General features: G+C 38.1%; 1 protein-coding gene across 9 annotated transcripts in view; it reads left to right on the top strand.

Moving 5' to 3' along the window:
* ULK4 (unc-51 like kinase 4) overlaps positions 1 to 24,816 on the top strand; it is a 646,083-nt gene that overhangs the window by 133,182 nt on the left and 488,085 nt on the right. For all 9 annotated transcript variants that reach the window (XR_002785708.2, XM_064274755.1, XM_064274756.1 and 6 more), the window contains one exon: positions 7,529 to 7,711. Coding sequence is in view for 8 of the 9 variants with exons in the window: in XM_064274755.1 (XP_064130825.1) it covers positions 7,529 to 7,711 (183 nt within the window). In the remaining variant the exon portion in view is untranslated. The remainder of the gene's footprint in view (positions 1 to 7,528; positions 7,712 to 24,816) is intronic.

Consider the following 24,816-nt stretch of genomic DNA (forward strand, 5'->3'; position numbering starts at 1 on the left):
AGTATTTTTGCCTTTGGAACTCTGGTGTCCTGTCTCCAGCTGGCTAGAGCTGCTATCAGGTATATCAGTCTAGGAGTCCATTCAGTTTTCTTGTATGAATTCAGCTCAGGTTTCCAGGTAGCTGATATCAAGTGTGTGGTACAGGCTCTGTCCTACAGTCTTAGAGGGGCAGGGGTGATTGGCACATATACCTGTATCTGATTGCAGCAGGGGGTCATGCTCTGAACAAGGGAGGGGGCTGAGAACTGACCCCTAAGTGTCTCTGAGGAAAACGCATCTCTGTTCCCTAGAGCGTGCTGGTGGGTGGGCTCTGCAGATGGACCATGGGCACCCAAAGTTTTTTGTTGTAAGGACTGGGAGGTACCAGTTATCCCTGGATCCCTGTCGTGGGTAGCTGGGCAACCCAAGTGGAGCCACCAGTCCTTAGGTCCCTGATGTGGTTAGGTGAGTACCTTGTTTAATAGGCAAAGCAATGTCAAAGGTCAAACACCCACCTCTCCACCACACAGCTGAAATGGTTGGAGTTTGCCAACAAGGGCCTATTCTCCCGAAATAGGCCCACACAGGTCCATGCAGAAGGGAAAGGTGCTCAGTGTCCACGGACGGGTTATGCCTGGACAGGAGCCGCTTCTGTCCTGAGCTCCCCCAGTTAATGGAGCTAGCAAATTATCTTTTCCCCCCAGTTGAAAATTTTTTCCTTCCCCAAGGCCGGGAGGACAGCTGTAGGTGCTCACCAGGGTGTATCTCAGGCCCAGGGATTCAGCCGCTGAAGCTGGTTTGGGGTGATGGGGTGCAGTAAAATATACGCAAGTACTTAGCTTTTGCTGAGAGTGCCCTCCTCCTCTGTTTCCAGAGCTGTGAGTGGGCTGTGTGGCTGGCTGCTTCTCCCTGAGGAAACTGCGGCCGAACACTAGGACCAGCCCCCCGCCACCGCCAGCACTCTGGGAATGGTGTCTGAGGGCTCCCCGCGATTCAGGCCTCGTAACTCCTCTCCGCTTCTGAACGGTCTCTACCTTCCCCTACCCCTCAGTTTGTTGTCTAAGCTTGCCTTTGGTGCTCAGGGCTCCCAGCTTGTCCAAAATATAGTTGTTTCACTTGTTTTTTCAGGTCTTTGTTGTAAAGAGGGCTCGATGGAAGTGTCTGTGTATTCTGCCAATTTGGCTCCGCCTCCTACATGAGGATTTTTAAAGACTGAAGCTATAGAAGCTGAGAATATGCATTGTGAAAACACTTAACACAAATTCCTAGCAGAGAATGACAGTTGCTTCCTCTCCAAGATGTCTTACAGAGCTGAACTTGCTCCTCACTTTCCGTTTCCATAATCACCTCTCGTGAAGGTACTCTGGAAGTATTGTACCCATTTGGTGATCAAGATTAGAATTCTTCACATGGCTTTCAAGACCATACTACCTCTTGTGACTCATGTGATAATACTCAATCACTCATACACTGTGCCCTCGACCAAATTTGTCTTCTGAGACTTGAATTTTCAAGTACTTTCTATCTCAGGATCTTTACTTTTGCTATTCCGTGTGCAACGAAAGCTCTCTGCTGGCTTTTCACATGGCCTACTCCTCCTCATTCAGAGCTCAGCTTAAAATCACCTCCTCAGTTAGGACATCCCTGGTCATGGCTGCTGCCTCTCTGGTTAACTGTCATATCTCTTTTTATTTTCTGTCACAGTGATGAGCACTGTTGTATTTATTTAACTTGTGTATGCACAGTTTGCTTGACTAGAGTGTCAGCTCCAGGAAGGCAGGAGCCCTGTTCATCTTGTTTCCTGCTTGAACACAATGGTGGATGCTCAGTAGATCTTGTTGGCCAAATGAATGAATGCGCGAGCAGCGTGGCAGGATGGTGTTGCTCGGTGCTGAGGTAACAATCTGTTCCTTATTCTCCCTGGAACCGTCAGCCTCCTAGTCACCTCTTGGCACCATAGAAGGTGAGCAAAAGAGAGGAGGACCCTTGGCTAGGTGGATTGACACAGGCAGGCTGCAGGGATGGGCTCTACATAGCAATGATTTGAGGATAACTGAGGACTCAACAGTGTTTCGTTCCCTTGTACTACACTGAGTCAGAACTGACTCGACAGCACTTAAAACAACAATAACATTTTATATCTTATTTGGTGTGAGCTGTCCAGATTTTTTGCCATTTTGTAATTGGGTTGTTTGTGTTTTTACTGGTGAGTTCTAAGAGTAGTTTGTATATTTTGGATACAAGTTCTTTATCAGATATGTGTTTTGTAAATATTTTCTCCCAGTGCGTGGCTATCTTGTCTTAAACTCTATTTTAATAAGTAAACATTCCAAAACAAAATAACTGAAGATCAGACTTCAGATGTGATTTTTTTTTATTCAGAAAGTACGAGTACTATGTGATTTATTTTATTCAGAAAGTACAAGTACTAATGTGCTCTCAAGCTCCACATCCTCTCAGGTGCTCTGAAACTTTCAATTGATACTCAGCGACTAATTAAAGGTTATATTCTCTGTGAGCTTTACAAAATGGAAGAGACATTCTAGTTGCCTTCATATCGTTCTGAGTACTACTTAGAAGTGTTCTAGACAAATCTTTTATCAACAAATTCCGCATAATAGTTGGATAGGGATTTTATGTCAGTAGAAAGCCAACTTTGCTGTGCCAGGTGCTCCAAGAATTGTTACAGTACTAATGAGACTGTTTTTCAGTATTAAAGGTACTGTTGGGAGAGCCCTTAATTTTCTTGAAAACATTATGATTGTAGTGTGATCTTCAGTGACTCTTTTAAAATGCTCCTATTTTTTAATCCTTGAATTAAAAAAATAATTCAACAGTTTTGATTTCATAAATGACCATTTTCTTGCAAATATAATTTTAAAAACTTTTGCAGTTCCTTGACCAAAACCAGCTTTCTTTTTTAGTGAATTCTTTTTCATATTCTTATTTTCAGATACTAGCTGTTACTCTTTTCCCCTCACCTTATGCAATTTGGATTTTACTTCTGGAGAACAATCCTGCTTTCATATTTTCTAAGCCATGGTGTCTAGCTTATCCATCTGGAACTCCCTTAGAAGAAAGAGGAGAGACTGGAATATTCCTTGAAAGATGTTCAATGTATAGTTTGTTTTTGTGGAATTTAATTCTGTTATGGCTATCTCTATGTGAATACAAATCCCTCGTGTTTGTTTAAAATGGAGTCACGAATTATTAAGGCAAGACTTTTGTATGTGTCTTATATGTAGTTCCATGAGATAAGAGACACTTTGTGTTTTTAGGGAAGAGTATAAACCAAACCAAAAAACCAAACCCAGTGCCGTCGAGTCGATTCCAACTCATAGTGACCCTGTAGGACAGAGTAGAACTGCCCCATAGAGTTTCCAAGGAGTGCCTGGCAGATTCGAACTGCCGACCCTTTGGTTAGCAGCTGTAGCACTTAACCACTATGCCACCAGGGTTTCCTGGCAGCAGTATGTAGTTAGGGAAGCCCTTAATGAGATGGATTGGGACAATAACCACAATAGTGAACTCAAACATACCAATGATCATGAAGATGCCACAAGACTGGGCAACGTATCGTTCTGTATCATACGTTGCGTCAGAGCCGACTCCATGACAGTTAACAACAACATGTAGTTAATGCTTTGCAAATGTTCATTTTCTAGTTCATTTTGTTTACTCAGTAACTTCAGAAATGGTAGTAAATATATATTTATTGATTAATAAAGGAAATTTTCCTGTATGTTTATTTCTATATAATTTTTGAAAATGTCTAGGGTAGTCACTTGCACTGGAATATAATTTTAAAAAGTTATTATAAAAGTAATATGCATTTATTTGAAAAATTTGAGCAGCACTTAGTTACCTAAACCTCATTGCCATCAAGTCAATTTCAACTCATAGTGACCCTGTAGGACAGAGTAGAACAGCCCCTAGGGTTTCCAAGGCTGTAAATATTTATGGGAGAGCAGACAGCCATATTTATCTTCCCCCGGAGGGCTGGTAGGTTCCAACTGATTACCTTTTAGCTCTCATCTGAGCACTTAAGCACTGTACCACGAAGGCTCCTCCTTAGTTGCCTGGTGCTGCTATAATACAAATATCACAAGTGAGTGGCTTTAAAGACCAGAAATTTAATTTCTCACAGTTCTGGAGGCAAAAAGTCCAAATCAGGGACTTGGCTATGTCGATTCCTCCCTTGTCGGTAGGCATGGGCATTCTTTGGTTTGTTGGTGTTTCTTTGCTTGTAGACAGTCCTCACATAGTCTCTCTTCTCCTGTCATTGTGTGCCTCTATTCTGGTGTTTTTTTAATGCCAGTTTGGGATCTACTTTACACTGTTATGATCTCAACAGATTGATTACATTATCTTAGATTACATCGTGAAAGACTATTGTGTTACTTTACATCGTTGTTAGTTGCCATCAAGTTAATTCTGACTCATGACGGAATTGTACAGAGTAGAACTGCTGCATAGGTTTTTCAAGGCTGTGACCTTTTGGAAAAAGATTGCCGGGCCTGTCTCCTGAGGTGCCTCTGGATGAGTTTGATGAGCCAACCTCAGTGCTAGTAGTTGAGTGCTTAACTGTTTGTACCACCCACGGAATCCTGTAGTGTAGGCGATACATGGTAATTACATGACATTACATTATGGAAGGTAATCTGCTCTACCCAAGGTGAACTGATCTAATCACAGGTAACTGTTTGTGACAACGAATGGAGTAGTATTTAGCCAGGCAGCTGGGGACCAAAGCCTACCAAACTGACATAAAATTAACCATCACAGACCATTAGAGGCAGAAGTCTCAGTGGTTTTAGTGTTGAGTGGTTTTAAAATACAGATGATTCCTATGTTAACCTATTGTAGACAATTGAGAACAAGATGTAGAGCTCCCCAATTTATTTTGTGAAGCTGATAGAAGATAGAACAAAAGAGGAAAGATAAGCCAATTTTATTAAGGAATATAGATACAGAAATTCTACATAAAATAAAAGCAAATTGAATTCAGTAGAGTATCAAAATGATAAGTGCCATTTAAAGACTGCAGGGATGGTTCAACATCAGGAAATACATCAAAATAGGTCATATCAGTAACTTAAAGACAGATAAACTATACAAATGTATCTATCCACAGTTGATGAAAAGACGTTTGATAAAATTCAGCAATGATTGTTAATTAAAAAAATCATAGTTAAATATGAATAGAAATATTTAATCATGATAGAATCTTTCAGAAAACAGGGGAAACATCATACTAAATGATAAAATGCTGAAATCATAGCCAGTAAAATCAGAAACAAGACAAGGATGCTGACTATTGTTACCTATTCCCAAGTGTTGTGGGGAATATAACTAATAAAAAAATTTTTTTTTCTTTTTTTTTAATGTTAAAAAAAATAAAATGAAATTGTCAGTTCTCATATTGGAAAATACAAAATTATTTTCATTTGTAGATGACATAATTGTATTTTAAAAAAACCCAGAAAACAATAAACAAGAAAGGAACTAATGAGATTCAGTTATTAGAATTTTGTTTAAAATATTCATGTTTCTACATGAATTTGTTCTGTGTTTTTCTCCTATTGTACTATCTTTTTTTTTAGCTGTAGTTGGGAAGGCTATGCTAGGTTCATAAAACTGAGCAATTTTTGTTTTTCTCCCTTTTCCAGGATAGTTTAAACCTTTCTTTTGTCATTGTGTTTTTTTAGGCTGACCAATACTGTTCCTGTTAAGAGACAGTACATTTTGTTATACTTTATTTCTGTTCTGAGTTTTTCTAAAAAAGAACACCTTTTGTCCAGTATTTTAGATTTGGGTTCTCTTGTAAGGTTTTCAGATGCAGTAATGGCCAGAGACTGGAGAATACCTGAACCCTGCCCTAAAGCACAGCCACCTTCTCCCTGTGGGTCCTCTCCCACAGGAATGATGATATATGGAAAATAACTTGTTCCACTTTATTGTTGTTTTGGTTCTTTCCTCTCAATTCCAATGCAGAATGCTCTCTTCAGCTGGACTGCAGCCTGGGGTGTAGGGTTAAGGTTTAATTGGCATCTCCCCTGACCTGTAGGTAGTTGTCAAAGCCAAAAGAGAAAAAAGAGTGATTGGGCTTGTCACAAAGAGTCAAGCCCTAAGTTAGCTTGCCATATGGACCACGTGAAGTACATGTTTAGACACACAGTTCCTCTGATAATAAATATACCCACTATATGTCGTAGGGCTGACCCAAGAAGATGGTCCCCTTTCACTTAGGGAGAGCTAAGGAGGAATGGAGAAAGAGGCTTTCCCTTCCTTCTCCTGATCATCCTGAGGAAAGGCCACCTGTCATTCACTTTGTTAGTATTTCTCAAAATTACTCTTTAATCTTTTCATTATCAATCAAGGTTATAAATCCATTCACAATTGAAACCAAGGACAGGGAGGCCATTTGACGTTTATTAAAATGAATGCTTTTGTAAAACTTTCTGGCTTATGTTTATTTCCCTTTTTGGAGTCTCCGATGTACACATGAGATAAAACCATCCCTCTCTTTTGCTTAAAAACTTTTAAAGGCTTCCTGTTGCTTACGTAATAAAATTTAGAGTTCCTAACTTGGTAGACCAGCTCTTTAACGCAATCCTACTTTTAAAAATGTATCATCAGGTTTTCCTTTTTTCCAACATCTGATGTATGTGCTGATTTTATCAGACAACTTGCCCTGCCTGGCACATGCTCTGCATCTTCATGTCTCCATGTGACTAGTGTTCTGGTCCCTCAGGCTGGAATGATCTTCACTCACTTTTTCGCCTGTCTTATCTCCTACTTACCCATCAAAGCTCAGTGTCGTCCTCCTGATGTACGTTTTGGTGAATTGCTTTTTCTCCTTTCCCAAGCGTAATTAATAGAGCCTACTTTTATTTTAACCTTTAATAAATTCTATTATCATTACTTATAAGTTTCATCTCTAATAGCCTGTGAGTGATTCAGGAACAGAAATAGGGTCTGACTGTCTGTTTGAATTTCAGCTTTGCAACTTACTAGCTATGTGACTGTAGGCAAGCTACTTAATTGTTCTGTGCCTCAGTTTTACTATCTATAAAATGGGGGGTAATCAAACCTTTCTTATGTATTGTCAGGGGGATTAAATGAGATCATCCACAGATATTCTCAGATAGTGCCCCTCATACGGTGAACACTCAATCAATGTTAGATATTAACTTTATGACTTTTTTTTAGCGCTTAGCTCAGTGTCTGCGCAAAGAAGGTGCTTAATAATGTTTTTAATTGCTTAAAGGGATGTATATCTAGATATACTTATGAATTGGTTAACTTATTAATTTGTGTAATTATTGTTGTAATGCTACCTAACGTTTTAAAACAACCTTAGTTTTTATTGATAGTTGAATTATTGTTTTACTTTTAAATGTGCTGAAATTCTGCAACTTTTTTATGCCAAAATAAATAATAAAGGACCAAGGTAAGCACCATCACCTTTTCACAGAAGCGTGTGTTATCTTCTGGGAACATGGTTAATGCACTTGGGTTTGTCTGACAATGTCTTCTGTCTCTGCAGGCCTTGTGTAGAATCACTCGCCACTCTCCTACTGCCTTCCAGAACGTTATTGAGAAGGTGGGCTTGAACATAGTGTTAAATTCCCTGGCCTCTGCCATCTGCAAAGTTCAGCAATACATGTTGACCTTATTCACTGCTATGTTGTCCTGTGGGATTCATCTTCAAAGACTTATCCAAGAAAAGGTTAGATTTTACCTTACCACTCTACTTTAAAAAAATTTGTTGTTTTCTCCTACCATTTTAGTGACTCACCAACTAATGTCATCTCTAGAATTTATTTTTTGTCTCAAGGGGCCTTTTTGAACTTTGCCAAACCTCTGTACCACAGAGCATTCATCTGAAGACATTGTAAGAATGTTTTAGAGATTAAGATAGAAATCCATTAAACAGCTTCTGTCTGCCTGTCTTCATTTTAATAATGAAAACTTAGAAATTGTATGCGTCTTTTCTATATGCTGGTATTATGTATCATCCAGCCCATCTTTCTTTTTTCACATATTTTTTCCTTCCTTAGGGAGGAGTCCCTTCATACCTTCTGCTTGTTCTGACCCATTTTTAGTCGTTTCTCTGTCCAGTGCTCTACCAATCCAGATTACCTTTAGAGTACCACTTCTCCTGCATTCAACTTAGTCACCTTCTAGTCTTTTATTTTGTGAACAATAGAGTCTGTAGGTATTAAAGTTGTATTACAAAGCTGTGTAGCTATAAAAGGAGCCTCTATACCAGTCTTCCTCAAAGTGTTTTCTCTAGCCCCTTGCTAAAGACTGACCCCTAGGGCAGCAGTATTGGCATCACCTGGAAGTTTGTTAGAAATGCAGAATCTCAGGCCTTACCACAGACCTGCTGAGTCAGAACCTACATTTCAACAAGATCTCCAGGTGATTTGTTTGAATTCTAAAGTTTGAGAAGCCCTGCCCTTGAATATTAGGGTCCAGTGAGGTATGAAAACGTGGACCATGGTTAAATATAAGTTTGGGGAGCAGTGGATCAAAGTTAGAGGTATTTTCAATTGCATAACTTCTCCCCAGTTTTAATATGCTAATGTATATTGTGAATCTTCATGAGAAGAACGTAGCTTACAGCATTCTTTAAACTCATTGTACCAGTTACCCTTTATTTTTGAGGGGAGAGCACTTTTCACATTGGAATTTTGCAGGATATGGTCAAGGCAGTGCTCCTCAGGACTGCAGAATAATAATAATAAAAAAAACTTAAATACAGTGTTTGCCATGGTTCTTCTGCATTAAATGCCACGCTTTAAATTTTGTTTTATAAAATAAAAGTTAAAATCTCAATAATCAATTTGAATAATTGCCAGGTGTGCATAGTAAGTTTGATCTGCGAAAGTCCACATAGGGGATAAGCCATGCTTTGCATTTAATTGACTAATTAATCTGATTTAGATTCTACTAAGAATTTTGAGTCTTAGAGCAAATGTATTTGGTTTCAACAATCTGTTTATCTGTTTTTTCGTATTAAATTTTCCACGTCATTAAATGTACATCATTGCATTAGAAAAAGCACCACTTGAGTAATCTTGTTGTATGATGTTGGAGTAAGAGATACTGAGAGCAGAGTTTGGTTTTTTCACCCTTAGCATGGGCCCGGCCCGGGTTTATTTTGCTTCAAATATAATGTTTCACAAAGAGAGTAAAAATAAGATGCATTAAGTAATATGACTTAGTAAATGTTTTATAAAATTTAACTAATATTCCATGAATCTTAAAGAAATGAATGAATGTATAATCTTTTGATTTTCATTAGTATTGGTACTTATAAGTAAATGTTGAGTGAGGCATTTTTGTCAGCTGTCTTTGCTCTAGTCATAGCCCATAATGACTATTGAATTGGTGCCTGAATCATTATTTATAATGTTTTTATACTAATAATTATGGATTCACTTGAAGTTGCAAAAATTGTACAGAGAAGGCTCATGTACACTTCACCAAGTTTCCTTCAGTGGTTACATCTTATAAAACTAGAATGTAATATCAAAATCAGGAAATGGACATTGGTATAAAGTATGTGCAGAGTTCTATGCTATTTTCTCATGTGTAGATTCATGAAACTACCACTACAATTAAGATACAGAACTGTCCTATCACCACAAAGATCTGTCTCGTGCGGTCCCTTTTTAATTCCCTCCTGCCATCTTTCCTAACTCCTGGCAGCCGCTAATCAGTTTTTCATTTATAATTTCATCATTATAAAAATGTTGTATGAATGAAATAATATAGTGTGACCTTTTAAGGTGGACTTTTTTTCACTCAGCGTAGTGCTCTGGAAATCCATTCAGTTTGCCAAGTGTAGCAATAGTGGGTGCGTTTTTATTGCTGAGTGGTATCCATGCTATAGATGTACCACTGGTAGTTTAACCGTTCATCTACTGAGGAATATTAGGGTTTTTTTTTCCTTCCCAATTTGGAATATTACAAATCAGTAATAGTACTGTTCTATACAGTTTGCCAGTCTGTCTTTTAATTGGTTAATTTGGTCATTTGTATTTAATTATTGGTAATTTAGAGCTAAAGTTTGCAACTTTGTTTTTTAATTATTTTCTGTTTTTCATTTTTATCTCTTTCCTGCCTTCCTGTGAATTACCTGAACATTTTTTACAATTTCATTTTGCTTTTTCTATAGTGTTTTTGAGTATATCTCTTTGTATAATTTTTTTTAGTGATTGCTCTAGATAATTACATTATGCATGCATAACTTGTCACCGTCTATTGGTGTTAAACTTTTTCCAGTTTGAGTAAAAAGTAGAAACCCTTATCTCTCTTTAATAAAGTCTCATCTCTTTTCACCATTTATAACATAATTGTCTGAAATATTTCCTCTATGTACATTGGCAATTAAATTAAAAAATGTAGTTTTTGTTTCAGCCATCAAACACAATGCAGAAAACTCAAGAGGAGAAGGAAACTCTTTGTATTTGCTTATACTATTGCCGTTTTCATGGTTCTTTCTTCCTTCCCGATATTCCAGGTTTTTTTTTTTTTTTTTTTATCATTTCCTTTCTGTTTAATGACTTGCCATTCTTTTAGGGCTCAAAATCCTCTTAGTTTTCCTTTGTCTAAGAATGTCTTGATTTTTCCTTTGTTGATTGAAAGATGTTTTTGCTGCATATAGAATTCTGGCTTGACAGATTTTTTTTATTGAGCACTTGAAAACTGCTTCGCCATTTCTTATCTGGCCTCCAGGGTTTCCGATGAGAAACGTACTATTGTTTAAATTGTTTTTCACCTATAGATATGGTGTTATTTCTCTCTGGCAGCTTTTGAAATTTTTTGTCTTTAGTTTTCTGAAGTTTGACCATGATGTGTATTGACATAGTTTTCTCTGTGTTTCTCCTGTTGACAATTTACGCAACTTCCTTAAATCTGTATACTTAACGTCTTTTTCCAAATTTGGGGAACTTTTCAGTAATTTCTTGGAATACTTCTCTGCTCTACCATTTTCTGCCTCTCATTTTGAGGCCCTGATGACTCCAATGCTGGATTTCTTGTTGTAGTTCCAGAAGTCCCTTAGGCTCTTTTATTATTATTATTTTAAGTTTAATTTATTTCTGTTTTTCAGATTTGGTAACTTCTGTTGTTCTGTCTTCAAGCTCATTGATTCTTCTGCCTTTTCCATACTCCTGTTGAGTTCATCTACTGAGCTGTTAAGTTTGGTTTTTGTAATTTCCGGTTCTAAGGTTTTTAGTTGGTTCTACTTTATATATTCAGTTTCTTTGTTGAGGCTTTTTGAACATTGGAACATTTTTATGATGGCTGTCTTAAAATTATTTTTTGATAATTCCAATGCCTGTGTCATTCTGGTGCTGTTGTCTATTGATTATCTTTTTTCATTCAAATTGAGATTTTCCTTTTTTTTGTTATGATGGGTGATATTTATTTGTATCTTGGACATTTTAGATATTTTGTTGTGAGACACTAGATTTTATTCAAATATACTGATACCAAACTGGTGGAGGAAGAAGGACTCTGTCTTGCGGGGTTCCCCACATGACCACCGTTTATACTCCATAGAGTGGAAGAGCGCCTTATTACTGCTGGGCAGGGGTGGGAGTTCAGGATTTCTACTAGCGCTTCTCTAATACCACCTGGCTGAGAGGGAGAGGGGCTCCTTGTACTGCCTCCAGTGATACCGTAACAGGGTAGAAGTAACTTGTTACGGTAGAATGTGGTGAAGGTTCAGGCTTTCCACTCTGCTTTCTTTGATACCACCTCAGCAGGAAAAAAGAGGGGCACCTTATTGCTTCTGTGTGTGGTGGAGGTCCAGGCTCTCCATTAAGTCTTTACTGACATTGGTGGGGGTGGGGGCTTGTTATTGCTGAGGTGGGATTAAAGTTTCATCCTCCTACTTGGTCTTTTTTGATACCATCCTGGCCAAAGGCAGGATTGGAACACTGTCACGGCTTCCTGAGGATAGAAGTCTGTGCTCCACACTTTTCTCTTTGCTGTTGTGGTGGAGCTGCTGTTTTTCCATGGTGTTTGGTTGGAGTAGAGTGGTGTTATGGATTGAATTATATCCCCCCAAAATATGTTGAAATCCTAACCCCCGTACCTATAAATATGATCCTGTGGGGAAAAAGAGGTTTTCTTTTGTTATGGTAATGAGGTCTAATATTTGTTTTATTATTAATGTCCAGGTTTTTAGCTGTACTTAATGGTAGGAGTAGCAAAAAATGTGTCTTCTCTCTTTTATGCTGTAATTATTTTAAATGTATCTTTGACAGCTCAATTATATGTAACTCCTTGCTTCATAGGGGTTCCAAGGAGTGGATTTGAACTGCTGACCTTTTGGTTAGCGGCTGTAACTCTTAATCACTGCACCCCCAGGGCTCCCAATAATATGTAGTGAATTTATACCTGAAATTCAAAGTTCTATTTTTTATTAATTAAAAAAAAATTACCACACAGTGAACCTTTACAATGGGCCAGACATTTAGAGATTTGCAACCCTGGGATGTTCACAGATTGAAAATTAGTGTGTTAAGTAGTTTTGTGAAGTTCATGGAGTATATAAGTACTAGAATGAAGGATCTGAGACTACCTGATTCCAAAATCCATGTGGTTTTCTTAACTTTTATATGAAAAAGAAAAAACTACTGTACTCCTGGAACTTATGAAACAGCTGGGGATAGGCAAGCAGTGCTGTTGCTTAATTATCCTTAATATTTTAGAACATTTATTTTCTAAAGTCTTCTAGCATTAAACTTAGAAAATTGGTGCTCAGTTTGGGACATTGCTCTTTTGTTTACATTGCAGGTCTTAATTGGGCCACTGCTCTGTACCAAGCCCTGGCAATATAGTTGTAGTTAAGAGCCAACTTGGTCTTTCATATCACTGAATTTATATCCTATTTAGGAGGGACAGAAAATGAACAAGGGAGTAAACAAAATAATTTCAGATAGTGTTAGTGCTCTGAAGAACATAAAACAGGTAATGTGATAGAGAGTGTCTGTTAGGGATAGTGTGCAAATAAAAGGGCCAATTGTAATATTTTTGGTTTGTAACTATGTTGTATCCTACACGATTCTAAATGAGAAGTGTATAAAACATAAATATGTTATTGTGCACATAATGTGTAAAGATATAATTTATGATGACAACATAAAGGAGGGGATGAGTGGTATGGGAATAGAATTTTTATGTGGTACTGAAATTAAGTTGGTATTCATTTTAACTAGCTTGTTATAAATGTAAGCTGTTAAATATAATCCCAATGGTAGCCACAACAAAAGGAAAAGGTAAAGAAATAAAAAAGGTTCACTACAAAAAAATCAACTAAACACAAATGATGGCAGTATTGGAAGAAACGAGGGACAAAAAAAAGAGTAAGACACATGAAAAGTAAATAGCAAAATGGCAGAAGTAAATCCTTATCTGTAGCTACCTTAAATGTAAATGAGTAAACTCTCCAATCAAAAGGCAGAGAGTGCAAAATGGATTAAAAAAATCTATTACGTGCTGTCTACAAGAGACACATCTTAGACACAAAGACACATATAAATTGAAATTGAAAGAAATGCAAAAATATTGCTGGTAGTAACCAAAAGAGAGCTGGGGCAAATATATTAATATTAGACATAATAGACTTTAAGTCAAAATTTGTTGGAAGAGACAAAGAAGGGTACTATGTAATAATGAAAAGATCAGTTCAGTAAGAAGATACAATTATACTTCCATCTATTAGAGCCCCAAAATATATAAAGCAAACACTGACAATTGAAGGGAGTAATAGATCTACAATAATAGTTGGAGATTTCAATATACTACTTTTGATAACGAACAGAACATTTAGAAAGGAGATGAATAAGAAATAGAGGATCTGTACAGCACTCTAACCAACTGGACCTAACAGATAAATATAGAATACTCCACCCAACAATATCATAATATACATTCTTCTGCAGTGTACATGGATCATTCGCCAGGACAGAGCATATGCTAGGTCACAAAACAAGTCTGAATAAATTTTAAGATTGAAATTATACAAAGTGTCTTCCCTGACCACAGTGGAATAAAATTAGAAATTAAGAACAGAAGAAATACTGGAAAACTGTACAAATATGAAGAAGAAATCAAGATAAAAACCAGAAAAGAGTTAAATGAAAATGAGAGCACAACATACCAAAAAGTATGGGATGCAATGAAGGCAGCGCTCAGAAATTTATAGCTGTAAATGCCTACATTAAGAAGAAAGATCTCAAATCAGTAACCTAACTTTACAGCTTGAAGAGCTAAAAAAGAAGAGCAAACCAAGCCCAAAACTACCAGTAGGAAAGAAATAACAAAGATCAGAGGAGAAATAAATGAAACAAAGGACAGAGAAACAGAGTCTGCAAAAACAGACGTTGGATTTTGTAAACATCAATAAAACTGACAAGTCTTAAGTGAGGAAAAAAAAAAAAGTGAGACTGACCAAAAAAAAAAAAAAAAAAGATGCAAACATCTAAAATGAAAGTGAGGACATTACATCCAATCCTCCAGAAATGAAAAGGATCATAAGACAATACTATGAACGATTATGTGCTAACAAGTTAGGTAACATATGTGAAATCGACAAATGGCTAGAAATGTAAACTGTCTACATTGACTTAAGAAAAAATAGAAGATCTCACTAGACCCATAACAAGTGAAGAGATTGAACCAGTCATCAAAAATCTCTCAGCAAAGAAAAGTCCTGTACTGGATAGTTTTCACAAGAGAATTTGACCCAAAATTTATAGAGGTGATACCAGTCCTCCTTACAATGGTTAAAAAAAAGAATAAAGAAGAGGAGGGTACACTACCTCTCTACCAAGGCCAGGGAAAGATACCATGAGAAAATAATACTGCTGATCTATATAACTTAATGAATATAGATGCAAAAATTCTCAACTAAAACTGAGCAGACTAAATCCAACTCTATGCTAAAAGAATTATATACCCTGAGCAAGTGGGAATTATTCCAGGAATGCAAGGATGGTTCGACATCAGAAAATCACTCAATGCAATACATATACATTAATACGTATATATTAATACACGTTTTATCAGAATGAAGGAAAAAAACTGCATCATCTCAGTTGGTGTAAAGGCATTGGACAAAACTCAATACCCTTTCACGATAAAAACACTCAACAAACTCAGACTAGAAAGGAAATTTCTCAACCTGTTAAAAGGCATTTATGAAAAACTGACTGCTAACATACTAAATGAAGAAAGACTGAGAGCTTTCCTCGTACAGTTAGGAACAAAACAAGGATGCTCATTCTTAACCACTGCTCTTCAACATGGTACTGAGAGTTCTACCCAGAGCATTTAGGGGGGGAAAATATATGATAATAAATAATGATAATTAAAGAAATAAAAAGCGGGGGACCTCATACCACCAAGAAAGCAGCACTGAGAGCAGAGTGTGTCCTTTGGACCTGGGGTCATTGTGCCCGAGCAGCTCCTCGACTAGGGGAGGATTGATGACAAGGAATTTTCCTCCTGGGCCAACAGAGAGAAAGCCTTCCTCTGGAGCTGACACCCTGAGTTTAGACTTTTAGCCTACTTTACTGTGAGGAAATAAATTTCTTTGTTAAAGCTACCTACTTGTGGTATTTCTGTTATAGCAGCACTAGATGACTAAGACAGAATTTGGTACCAAGAGAGTGGGGTGCTGCTGTAACAGATACCTAAAATGCAGAAGTGGTTTTGAAACTGTGAATGGATAGTGGCAGCAGCAGAGGACCAGCACAACAGAGAGCCTGCATTGGCAGAGAAGTGGCAGCAGGCAAGAACTGGAAGCAGCAGAACCAGGAGACCAGCACCATATGGCACCGGAGCCAACCCACGGACTGAGAGAGCTGAGTGCCTGTGTGCAGAAGGCTTCCTGGCGGAGTGGGGTGCCTCCAGGCAATTATTGGTGGAGCTACTGAGCTTTGGAACACTTGCCCCAGCAGGGCAGTTGTAGGCATGAGGCCCGAGAGCCAAGAGGCCAAGAAACCGGGAAACAGAAGCTGAAGAGACAAGAAACACAAGAAGCTGAGCTGCCTTAGTCTCAAAAGGTATGGCCAGGACCTCTGGAGTTTTGAAGGGTGGAGCCATGGCCTCTGGTGTTTCTAAGGATAGAGTTGCCACTCAGATGGACGAGGAGAATGGTGTGCCTAAAGACAAGGGAGCAGAGTTGCTATCCTAGAGGGCCTGGGAGGCGAAGCGGAAGCCCAGGGCCGAAGGGCCTCCGCTCAGAATCCGGAGAGTATGGCCAATACCTAGAGTCTGGAGGGCAGGGTCATTGTGTAAATTTCTCAGAGAATAGAGGATTGTTTTCAAAGCTTTGAGGACTAATGTAATGTGTTCTGCCGACTTGTTTGGTGCCTGTTATCCTTTCTTTTCCTGCAGTTTCTCCTATTTGTAAAGAAAATGTCTAGCTTGTGCCTGTTCTGCCATCATACCTTTGGAAGCAGATACCGTGTATTCTAGATTTCTCAGCTGAAGAGGAATTTTTGGATTTTGGCTTGGAGTTAAGACTTTTGCTATGATATGATGGGGTGAATATGTTTTGCATGTTGCAAGGATGTGATTTTTGGGGGGCCAAAGGGTGAGATGTCATGGATTGAATTATGTCCCCCCAAAAATGTGTATATCAACTTGGTTAGGCCATGATTCCTACCATTGTGTGATTGTCCTCCATTTTGTGATTGTAATTTTATGTTAAGAGGATTAGGGTGGGATTGTAATACCACCCTTACTCGGGTCACCTCCCTGATCCAATGTAAAGGGAGCTTCCCTGAGGTGTGGCCTGAACCACCTTTGATGTCTTAAGAGATAAAAGGAAAGAGAAGCAAGCAGAGAGTTAGGGACTTCATACCACCAAGAATGCAGCACTGAGAGTAGAGCGTGTCCTTTGGACCTGGGGTCCTTGAGCCTGAGAAGCTCCTTGACCAGGGGATGATTGATGACAAGGAATCTTCCTCCAGAGCCAACAGAGAGAAAACCGTCCCCTGGAGCTGACACCCTGAATTTGGACTTTTAGCCTTCTTTACTGTGAAAAAATAAATTTCTCTTTGTTAAAGCCTAAATAAATAAATAAAAGGCATTCAAATAAGAAAGGATGAACTAAAACTCTATTCATAGAAGACATGATCCTATACCTAGAAAATTGGAAATAATCCATAAAAATAAATCTTCAGAGCTAATAAATCAGCAAAATTACAGGGTTCAGTGTCACCAGAAAAATCAGTTGGGTTTCTATACACCAGCAATGAATAATCTGAAAAGGAAATCAAGAAAAAAAATGTCATTGTAATAGTATCCTAAAAAAAAAAAAAAAAACAAAACCTAGAAAGAAATTTAGCTAGGAAGGTGACTGGCTATAAAGTGTTGCTGAAAGAAATTAAGACCTAAATAAATGGAAAGCATCCATGGGTTGGTTATTACAAGTGTTTTCAATGGGCAGAGCTAGGAAATTCTTTTTAAAAAAATACATCAACTATTCATCCTGGCATTTCCAATTCCAGTATTTCACCTAATTTATAATTTTTTTCTCTTAAGCAGAAAGTCACGGTTCTGAATGGCAATAACATAAATCCTTATTTGTCTTATAATATTTGTATTATTATATAATAGCTTCAGAATAATAACACCAATATTATGACCAACATCATTTCTGAATACAATTTATGATTTTTTTTTTTGCAGTTCTTTTTGTACTTAGGGTATTTCCAACTAGAGATGTACAGTCAAAAATAATGTGCTTTATAAAGTCTCATCAAATAGTTCTTTGTCTTGTTAAGTCACCAACTTTGATATGTCATTTTCCTTTTGATTCTGGGGGAATTGCTTTTTTAAATTTTGATTTGATTTGTTTTAGAATAATATAAATCACTTACATAGTTTGAAAGTCAATTTACAAAAGATCAATTCAGAGAAATTTGGTTTCCATCTCTGTCCACGTTACCCTGTTCCATTTCCCCGCGTTGATGTAAACATTTTTATTAGTGTACCTGTTTTAATCTTCCATTAAAAACAAAGTAAGGAAATATATATGCTTCTCTCTCTGACTCTCCTTATTTCTCTCTCTCTGTCCCTCTGTATTTGTCTCTCTGTATCACTCTCTGGCTCTCTGCATATCTCTCTCAGTACTGCATAATAGGGATATGCCACGTTTTATTCAACTAGTCTCCTATTGACAGATGTTTGGGTATAAGATTTTTTTTTTTTTTTTTACATTGTAAATAACATGTGAAAAGGAAAACTTGAAGAAAAAAATTTTAAAGAAAATTCAAATGACAAAATTTTGACCTTTAGGGAAGTTTTCTTAATAATTGTTGTTGTTGTTAGGTGATTTTGACTCATAATGACCCCATGTGACAGAGTAGAACTGCACCATAGGGTTTTTTTGGCTGTAATATTTATGGAAACAGATCGCCAAGTCTTTTTCCTGTGAAGCTGCTAGGTGGGTTTGAACTGCCAGCCTTTCAGTCAGCAGCCAAGTATATAACCGTTTGGGTCACCAGAGCTGCTGCTTATCAATTAGTTACCAACATATAAAATATATTCTACAAATATAGAGGGAGAAAAAGGTAAAATGAGCAGAGGATGTGAAGAGTTACTTCATGGAAAAAGAAATAGAATGGTTAATACATCCCAGAAAAGATGCTCAAACTGAATACAAACGTATTCATTAATACGATAAAAGTTAAAATGAGTTACTGTTTCATATATTGTAGACTGGCAGAAATGTAAGTCTGATAGTAAGAATTCTTGGCAAAGATGGGGACCAGTCACTTTGGATAACAATTTCATAATGTCTAGAAAAGATGAAGACACCCATGCCAAGCAAAAAAAATGTGTAGTAGGAATAGACCCTTGTATGTGTGCATATAGAAATATGTAGAAAATCATTTATCATAGCTTTGTTTGTAATAACTCAAGATGGCAAACATTACAAAGGTCAAGTAACCAGAAGGATTGGATAATTGTAGTATGAAACAAGGACTGATGATCTGCTTCTGAAAGACCACAGCCTTGAAAACCCTATGGAGCAGTTCTCTGTACAAATGAGGTTGTCAGCGAGTCAGAATCAACTCAAAGGCAACTAACAACGACAACATATCCATATCGTGGAATAGTACACAACAAAAATTGAAGTTGTTAGGGATTTCAAGCTGCTCGGATCAACAATCAGTGCCCATGGAAGCAGCAGTCAAGAAATCAAGTTGTATTGAGCAAATCTGCTGCAAATGACCTCTTTACAGTTTCAAAAAGTGAAGCTGTAACTTTGATAACGAAGGTACACCTGACAATGGTCTTTTAAATCTCCTTATATGTATGCAGAAGCTGGACAATGAAAAACGAAGACAGAAGAAGATGTGGTAAAGAATGTCGAATATACTACGGACTGCCAGAAGAGTGAATAAATCAGTCTTAGAAGAAATACACCCAGAATGCTTTTTAGAATTGAGGATGGTGAGACTTCAGCTTGCTTATGTTGGACATGTCATCAGGAAAGAACTTCATTAGAAAAGGGCATCCTATTTGCTAAAGTAGAGGGTCAGCAAAAACGAGGGAAACCCTTGATGATGTGAATTATTAATACAGCAGCCCTAACAAGGGACTGTCTGATATAGTGCTGGAAGATGAGCCCCCCAGGTTGGAAGGCACTCAAAAGATGACTGGGGAAGAGCTGTTTCCCAAAGTAGAGTTGACCCTAATGACGGGGATGGAGTAAAGCTTTCGGGACCTTCATTTGCTGATGTGGCATGACTCAAAATGAGAAGAAACTGCTGCAAACATCCATTAATAATCGGAACCTGGAATGTACAAGGTATGAATCTAGAAAAATTGGAAATTGTCAAAAATGAAATGGAATGCATAAATATTAATATCCTAGGCATTAGTGAGCTGAAATGGACTGGTATTGGCCATTTTGAATCGGACAATCATATAGTCTACTATGCTGGGAATGACAACTCGAAGAGGAATGGTGTTGCATTCATTGTCAAAAGGAACGTTTCAAGATCTATCCTGAAGTACAACACTGTCAGTGATCGGATAATATAAATACGCCTACAAGGAAGACCAGTTAATACGACTATTATTTAAATTTACACACCAACCACTAGGGCCAAAGATGAACAAATAGAAGATTTTTATCAGCTTCTGCAGTCTGAAATAGATCGAACATACAATCAAGATGCATTGATAATTACTGGTGATTGGAACGCGAAAGTTGGAAACAAGAAGGATCAGTAGTTGGAAAATATGGCATTGGTGATAGAAACAATGCCAGAGATCGAATGATAGAATTTTGCAAGACCAATGACTTCTTCATTGCAGATACCTCCTTTCACCAACATAAACGGTGACTCTACCCATGGACCTCGCCAGATGGAACACACAGAAATCAAATTGACTACATCTGTGGAAAGAGACGATGGAAAAGCTCGATATCATCAGTCAGAACAAGGCTAGGGGCCGACTGTGGAACAGACCATCAATTGCTCATATGCAAGTTGAAGCTGAAACTGAAGAAAATCCGAGCAAGTCCACGAGAACCAAAATATGACCTTGAATATATCCCACCTGAATTTAGAGACCATCTGAAGAATAGATTTGACGCATTGAACACTAGTGACCAAAGACCAGACGAGTTGTGGAATGATATCAAGGATATCATGAAGAGAGCAAGAGGTCACTGAAAAGACAGGAAAGAAAAAGACCAAGGTGGATGTCAGAGGTGACTGAAACTTGCTCTTAAGTGTTGAGCAGCTAAAGCAAAAGGAAGAATTGATGAAGTAAAAGAACTGAACAGAGGATTTCAAAGGGCCTCTCGAGAAGACAAAGTATTATAAAGACATGTGCAAAGAGCTGGAGATGGAAAACCAAAAGGGAAGAACACGCTTGGCGTTTCTCAAGCTGAAAGAACTGACAAAAAAATTCAAGCTTCGAGTTGCAATAGTGAAGGATTCCATGGGGAAAATATTAAATGATGCAGGAAACATCAAAAGAAGATGGAAGGAATACACAGAGTCATTATACCAAAAAGAATTAGTCGATGTTCAACCATTTCAAGAGGTGGCATATGATCAGGAACCAAGGGTACTGAAGGATGAAGTCCAAGCTGCTCTGAAGGCATTGGTGAAAAATAAGGCTCCAGGAATTGATGATTGATGGAATATCAATTGAGATGTTTCAACAAACAGATGCAGCGCTGGAGGTGCTCACTCGTCTATGCCAAGAAATATGGAAGACAGCTTCCTGGCCAACTGACTGGAAGAGAATCCATATTTATGCCTATTCCCAAGAAAGGTGATGCAACCGAATGTGGAAATTATAGAACAATATCATTAATATCACACGCAAGCAAAATTCTGCTGAAGTTCATTCAAAAATGGCTACAGCAGTATATCGACAGGGAACTGCCAGAAATTCAGGCCGGTTTCAGAAGAGGACGTGGAACCAGGGATATCATTGCTGATGTCAGATGGATCCTGGCTGAAAGCAGAGAATACCAGAAGGATGTTTACCTGTGTTTTATTGATTATGCAAAGGCATTTGACTGTGTGGATCATAACAAAATATGGATAACACTGTGAAGAATGGGAATTCCAGAACACTTAATTGTGCTCATGAGGAACTTTTACATTGATCAAGAGACAGTTGTTTGGACAGAACAAGGTGATACTGATTGGTTTAAAGTCAGGAAAGTTGTGTGTCAGGGTTGTATTCTTTCACCATACCTATTTCATCTGTATGCTGAACAAATAATACAAGAAGCTGGACTGTTAGAAGAAGAATGGGGCATCAAGATTGGAGGGAAGACTCATTAACAACCTGCGTTATGCAGATGACACAACCTTGCTTGCTGAAAGTGAAGAGGACTTGAAGCACTTCCTAATGAAGATCAAAGACCACAGCCCTCAGTATGGATTACACCTCAACATAAAGAAAACAGAAATCCTCACAACTGGACCAATGAGCAACATCGTGATAAATGGAGAGAAGTTTGAAGTTGTCAAGGATTTCATTTTACTTGTATCCATAATCAACAGCCACGGAAGCAGCAGTCAAGAAATCAAAAGATGCATTGCATTGGGCAAATCTGCTGCAAAGGACCTCTTCAAAGTGTTGAAAAGCAGAGGTGTCACCACGAAGACTAAGGTGCACCTGACCCAAGCCATGGCATTTTCAATCGCATCATTTGCATATGAAAGCTGGACAATGAGTGAGGAAGACCGAAGAAGAGTTGACGCCTTTGAATGGTGGTGTTGACGAAGAATATTGAATATACCATGGACTGCCAAAAGAACGAACAAATCTGTCTTGGAAGAAGTGCATCCAGAATGCTCCTTAGAGGCAAGGATGTCGAGACTGGGTCTTACATACTTTGGACATGTTGTCAGGAGGGATCAGTCCCTGGAGAAGGACATCATGCTTGGCAGAGTACAGGGTCATCGGAAAAGAGGAAGACCCTCAACGAGGTGGATTGACACAGTGGCTGCAACAATGAGCTCAAACATAACGATTGTAAGGATGTCTCAGGACCGGGCAGTGTTTCGTTCTGTTGTGCTATGAGTCGCTATGAGTCAGAACCGACTCGACGGCACCTAACAACAGCTACAACAACAACAGGGAGCTGACACAGACCAATGATCATGGAGATTGACAGGACTTTTCATTTCATTGTTACACATAAGGTCCTCGGGAGTAAGAGCGGACTCATTGGCAATTAACAGTAACAACAATATGGTAATTAAAATGAAAAGAGTAGACTGAAAAATACTGATGGAAGCGTCATAAACAAAATTTTGAAAAATAGCTGCAGAGGATGTGGACAATTCAATAACATACATGTGAGGTTTAAAATATGTAAAATCTTCATATTTTTTATGAGTATATTATTATATGTAAAAAATACCTGTGGCAATGAGACCCACCAGAATCAGGGAGGGCAGTGAGTTGGAGACAGTGTGCTAGGGCTTCAACTGTGTTAGTAATACATTGTTTCTTTAAAAAAAAAAAAAAAAAGGAATTTGGTCCTACATGTTTAAAATATCAAGACAATAAAATAGAATGGGCTTTTAAGTCACCCTACTTTTATGTATGCTTGAAATCTTTCATAATTTAAGTAAAAGAATTGATGTTATAACACTCTAACTTACAATACTTTACATTTTTTATTTGCCTCACATTTGAATTTTTAGAAGATCTCTGGGGAAATTTCAGTAGTCTCTTTGTTTGGTTGTGTTTTTTCCCCCCTGTGGTGGTTGTGGTGATAGTGTTGGGTATTATAATCTACCTAAACCCTGGTGGTATAGTGGTTAAGAGCTACGGCTGCTAACCAAAAGGTTGTCGGTTTGAATCCACCAGGCGCTCCTTGAAAACTGTATGGGGCAATTCTGCTCTGTCCTGTAGGGTCACAGTGAGTCGGAATTGACTCGACGACAACAGGTTTGGTTTTTTTTTTGGTACCACCTTGTAGTTTTTATCCACACGCAGCATTATTTGAAAGGGAAAGCATTGTAACATCTCATAGGTATTCATTTTTTATTGTTCGTTTGAAGTGGACGATTTATTTCAAAAATTCCAGTGTGCTTCCTTTGGAGTTGATTTTACTAAAAATGAAATGCACAAATCTTTAGTTTACACATGTTGAATTTTGGCATCATTTGTGACCTTAAACTGCCATCTGTTCCTTAGAAACATGTTTGAAGATGCAAACACTGTAGCATGTAATTTTTCTTATTTCTTCTTAAAGCTTATAGAAAATCTGAGCATTTGCTGGGATTTTAGGAACTGTGCCTTTTGTTGTAAATGGTACGGATCATTAAGCCAACTAACTTTGAACGTTGCCATATATATGCTTTTTAAATTAATTTTTATTGTGCTTTAAGTGAAGGTTTACAAATCAAGTCAGTCTCTCACATATAAACTTACACGCACCTTACTACATACTCCCACTTACTCTCCCCCAATGAGTTAGCCCGCCCCCTCCTTCCAGTCTCTCCTTTCGTGATCGTTTTGCCAGTTTCTAACCCCCTCTACCCTCCCATCTCCTCTCCAGACAGGAGATGCCAACATAGTCTCAAGTGTCCACCTGATGCAAGTAGCTCACTCCTCATTAGCATCTCTCTCCAACCCATTGTCCAGTCCAGTCCATGTCTGATGAGTTGTCTTCGGGAATGGTTCCTGGGCCAACAGAAGGTTTGGGGACCATGACCACCAGGATTCTTTTAGTCTTAGTCAGACCATTAAATCTGGTCTTTTTATGAGAATTTGGGGTCTGCATCCCACCGTTCTCCTTCTCCCTCAGGGGTTCTCTGTTATGCTCCCTGTCAGGGCAGGCCACATATATTTTAATGAAAGTATTCTGACAGATGAGTAATGTACTATTTTATGACTGCAAAGGTAGTTGGAGTATGACATAGGTCTGCAAGCGAGTCCGTGTAGTTAGTGTTCCCTTGTGGCAGGTTTTGTTATTTATTGGAGTCAGGAGCCCTGGTGGCGCAATGGTTAAGCCCTTGGCTGCTAATGGAGAGATTGGTGGTTCAAACCTACCCAGCAACTTTGCAGACAAAGACTTGATAATATGCTTCTTAAAGATCACAGCCTAGAAAACCCTATGGGGCAGTTCTCCAGTGTCCCACGGGGTCAATCTGAGTTGATATCGACTTGATGGCACCTAACATCAACAGTGCATGTTTAATATAAAAGAAAAATTGTTATCCTTTTTTATTGTCTCTTTAACATTCTTGAAATTAGTTATTTTCTTTCAGTCTGCAGGTGGTCATGTTTAGTTTGGGGGAAAAT

The sequence above is a fragment of the Loxodonta africana genome, chromosome 22 (assembly GCF_030014295.1).
Source record: "Loxodonta africana isolate mLoxAfr1 chromosome 22, mLoxAfr1.hap2, whole genome shotgun sequence".
NCBI classification, from domain to species: Eukaryota; Metazoa; Chordata; class Mammalia; order Proboscidea; family Elephantidae; genus Loxodonta; species Loxodonta africana.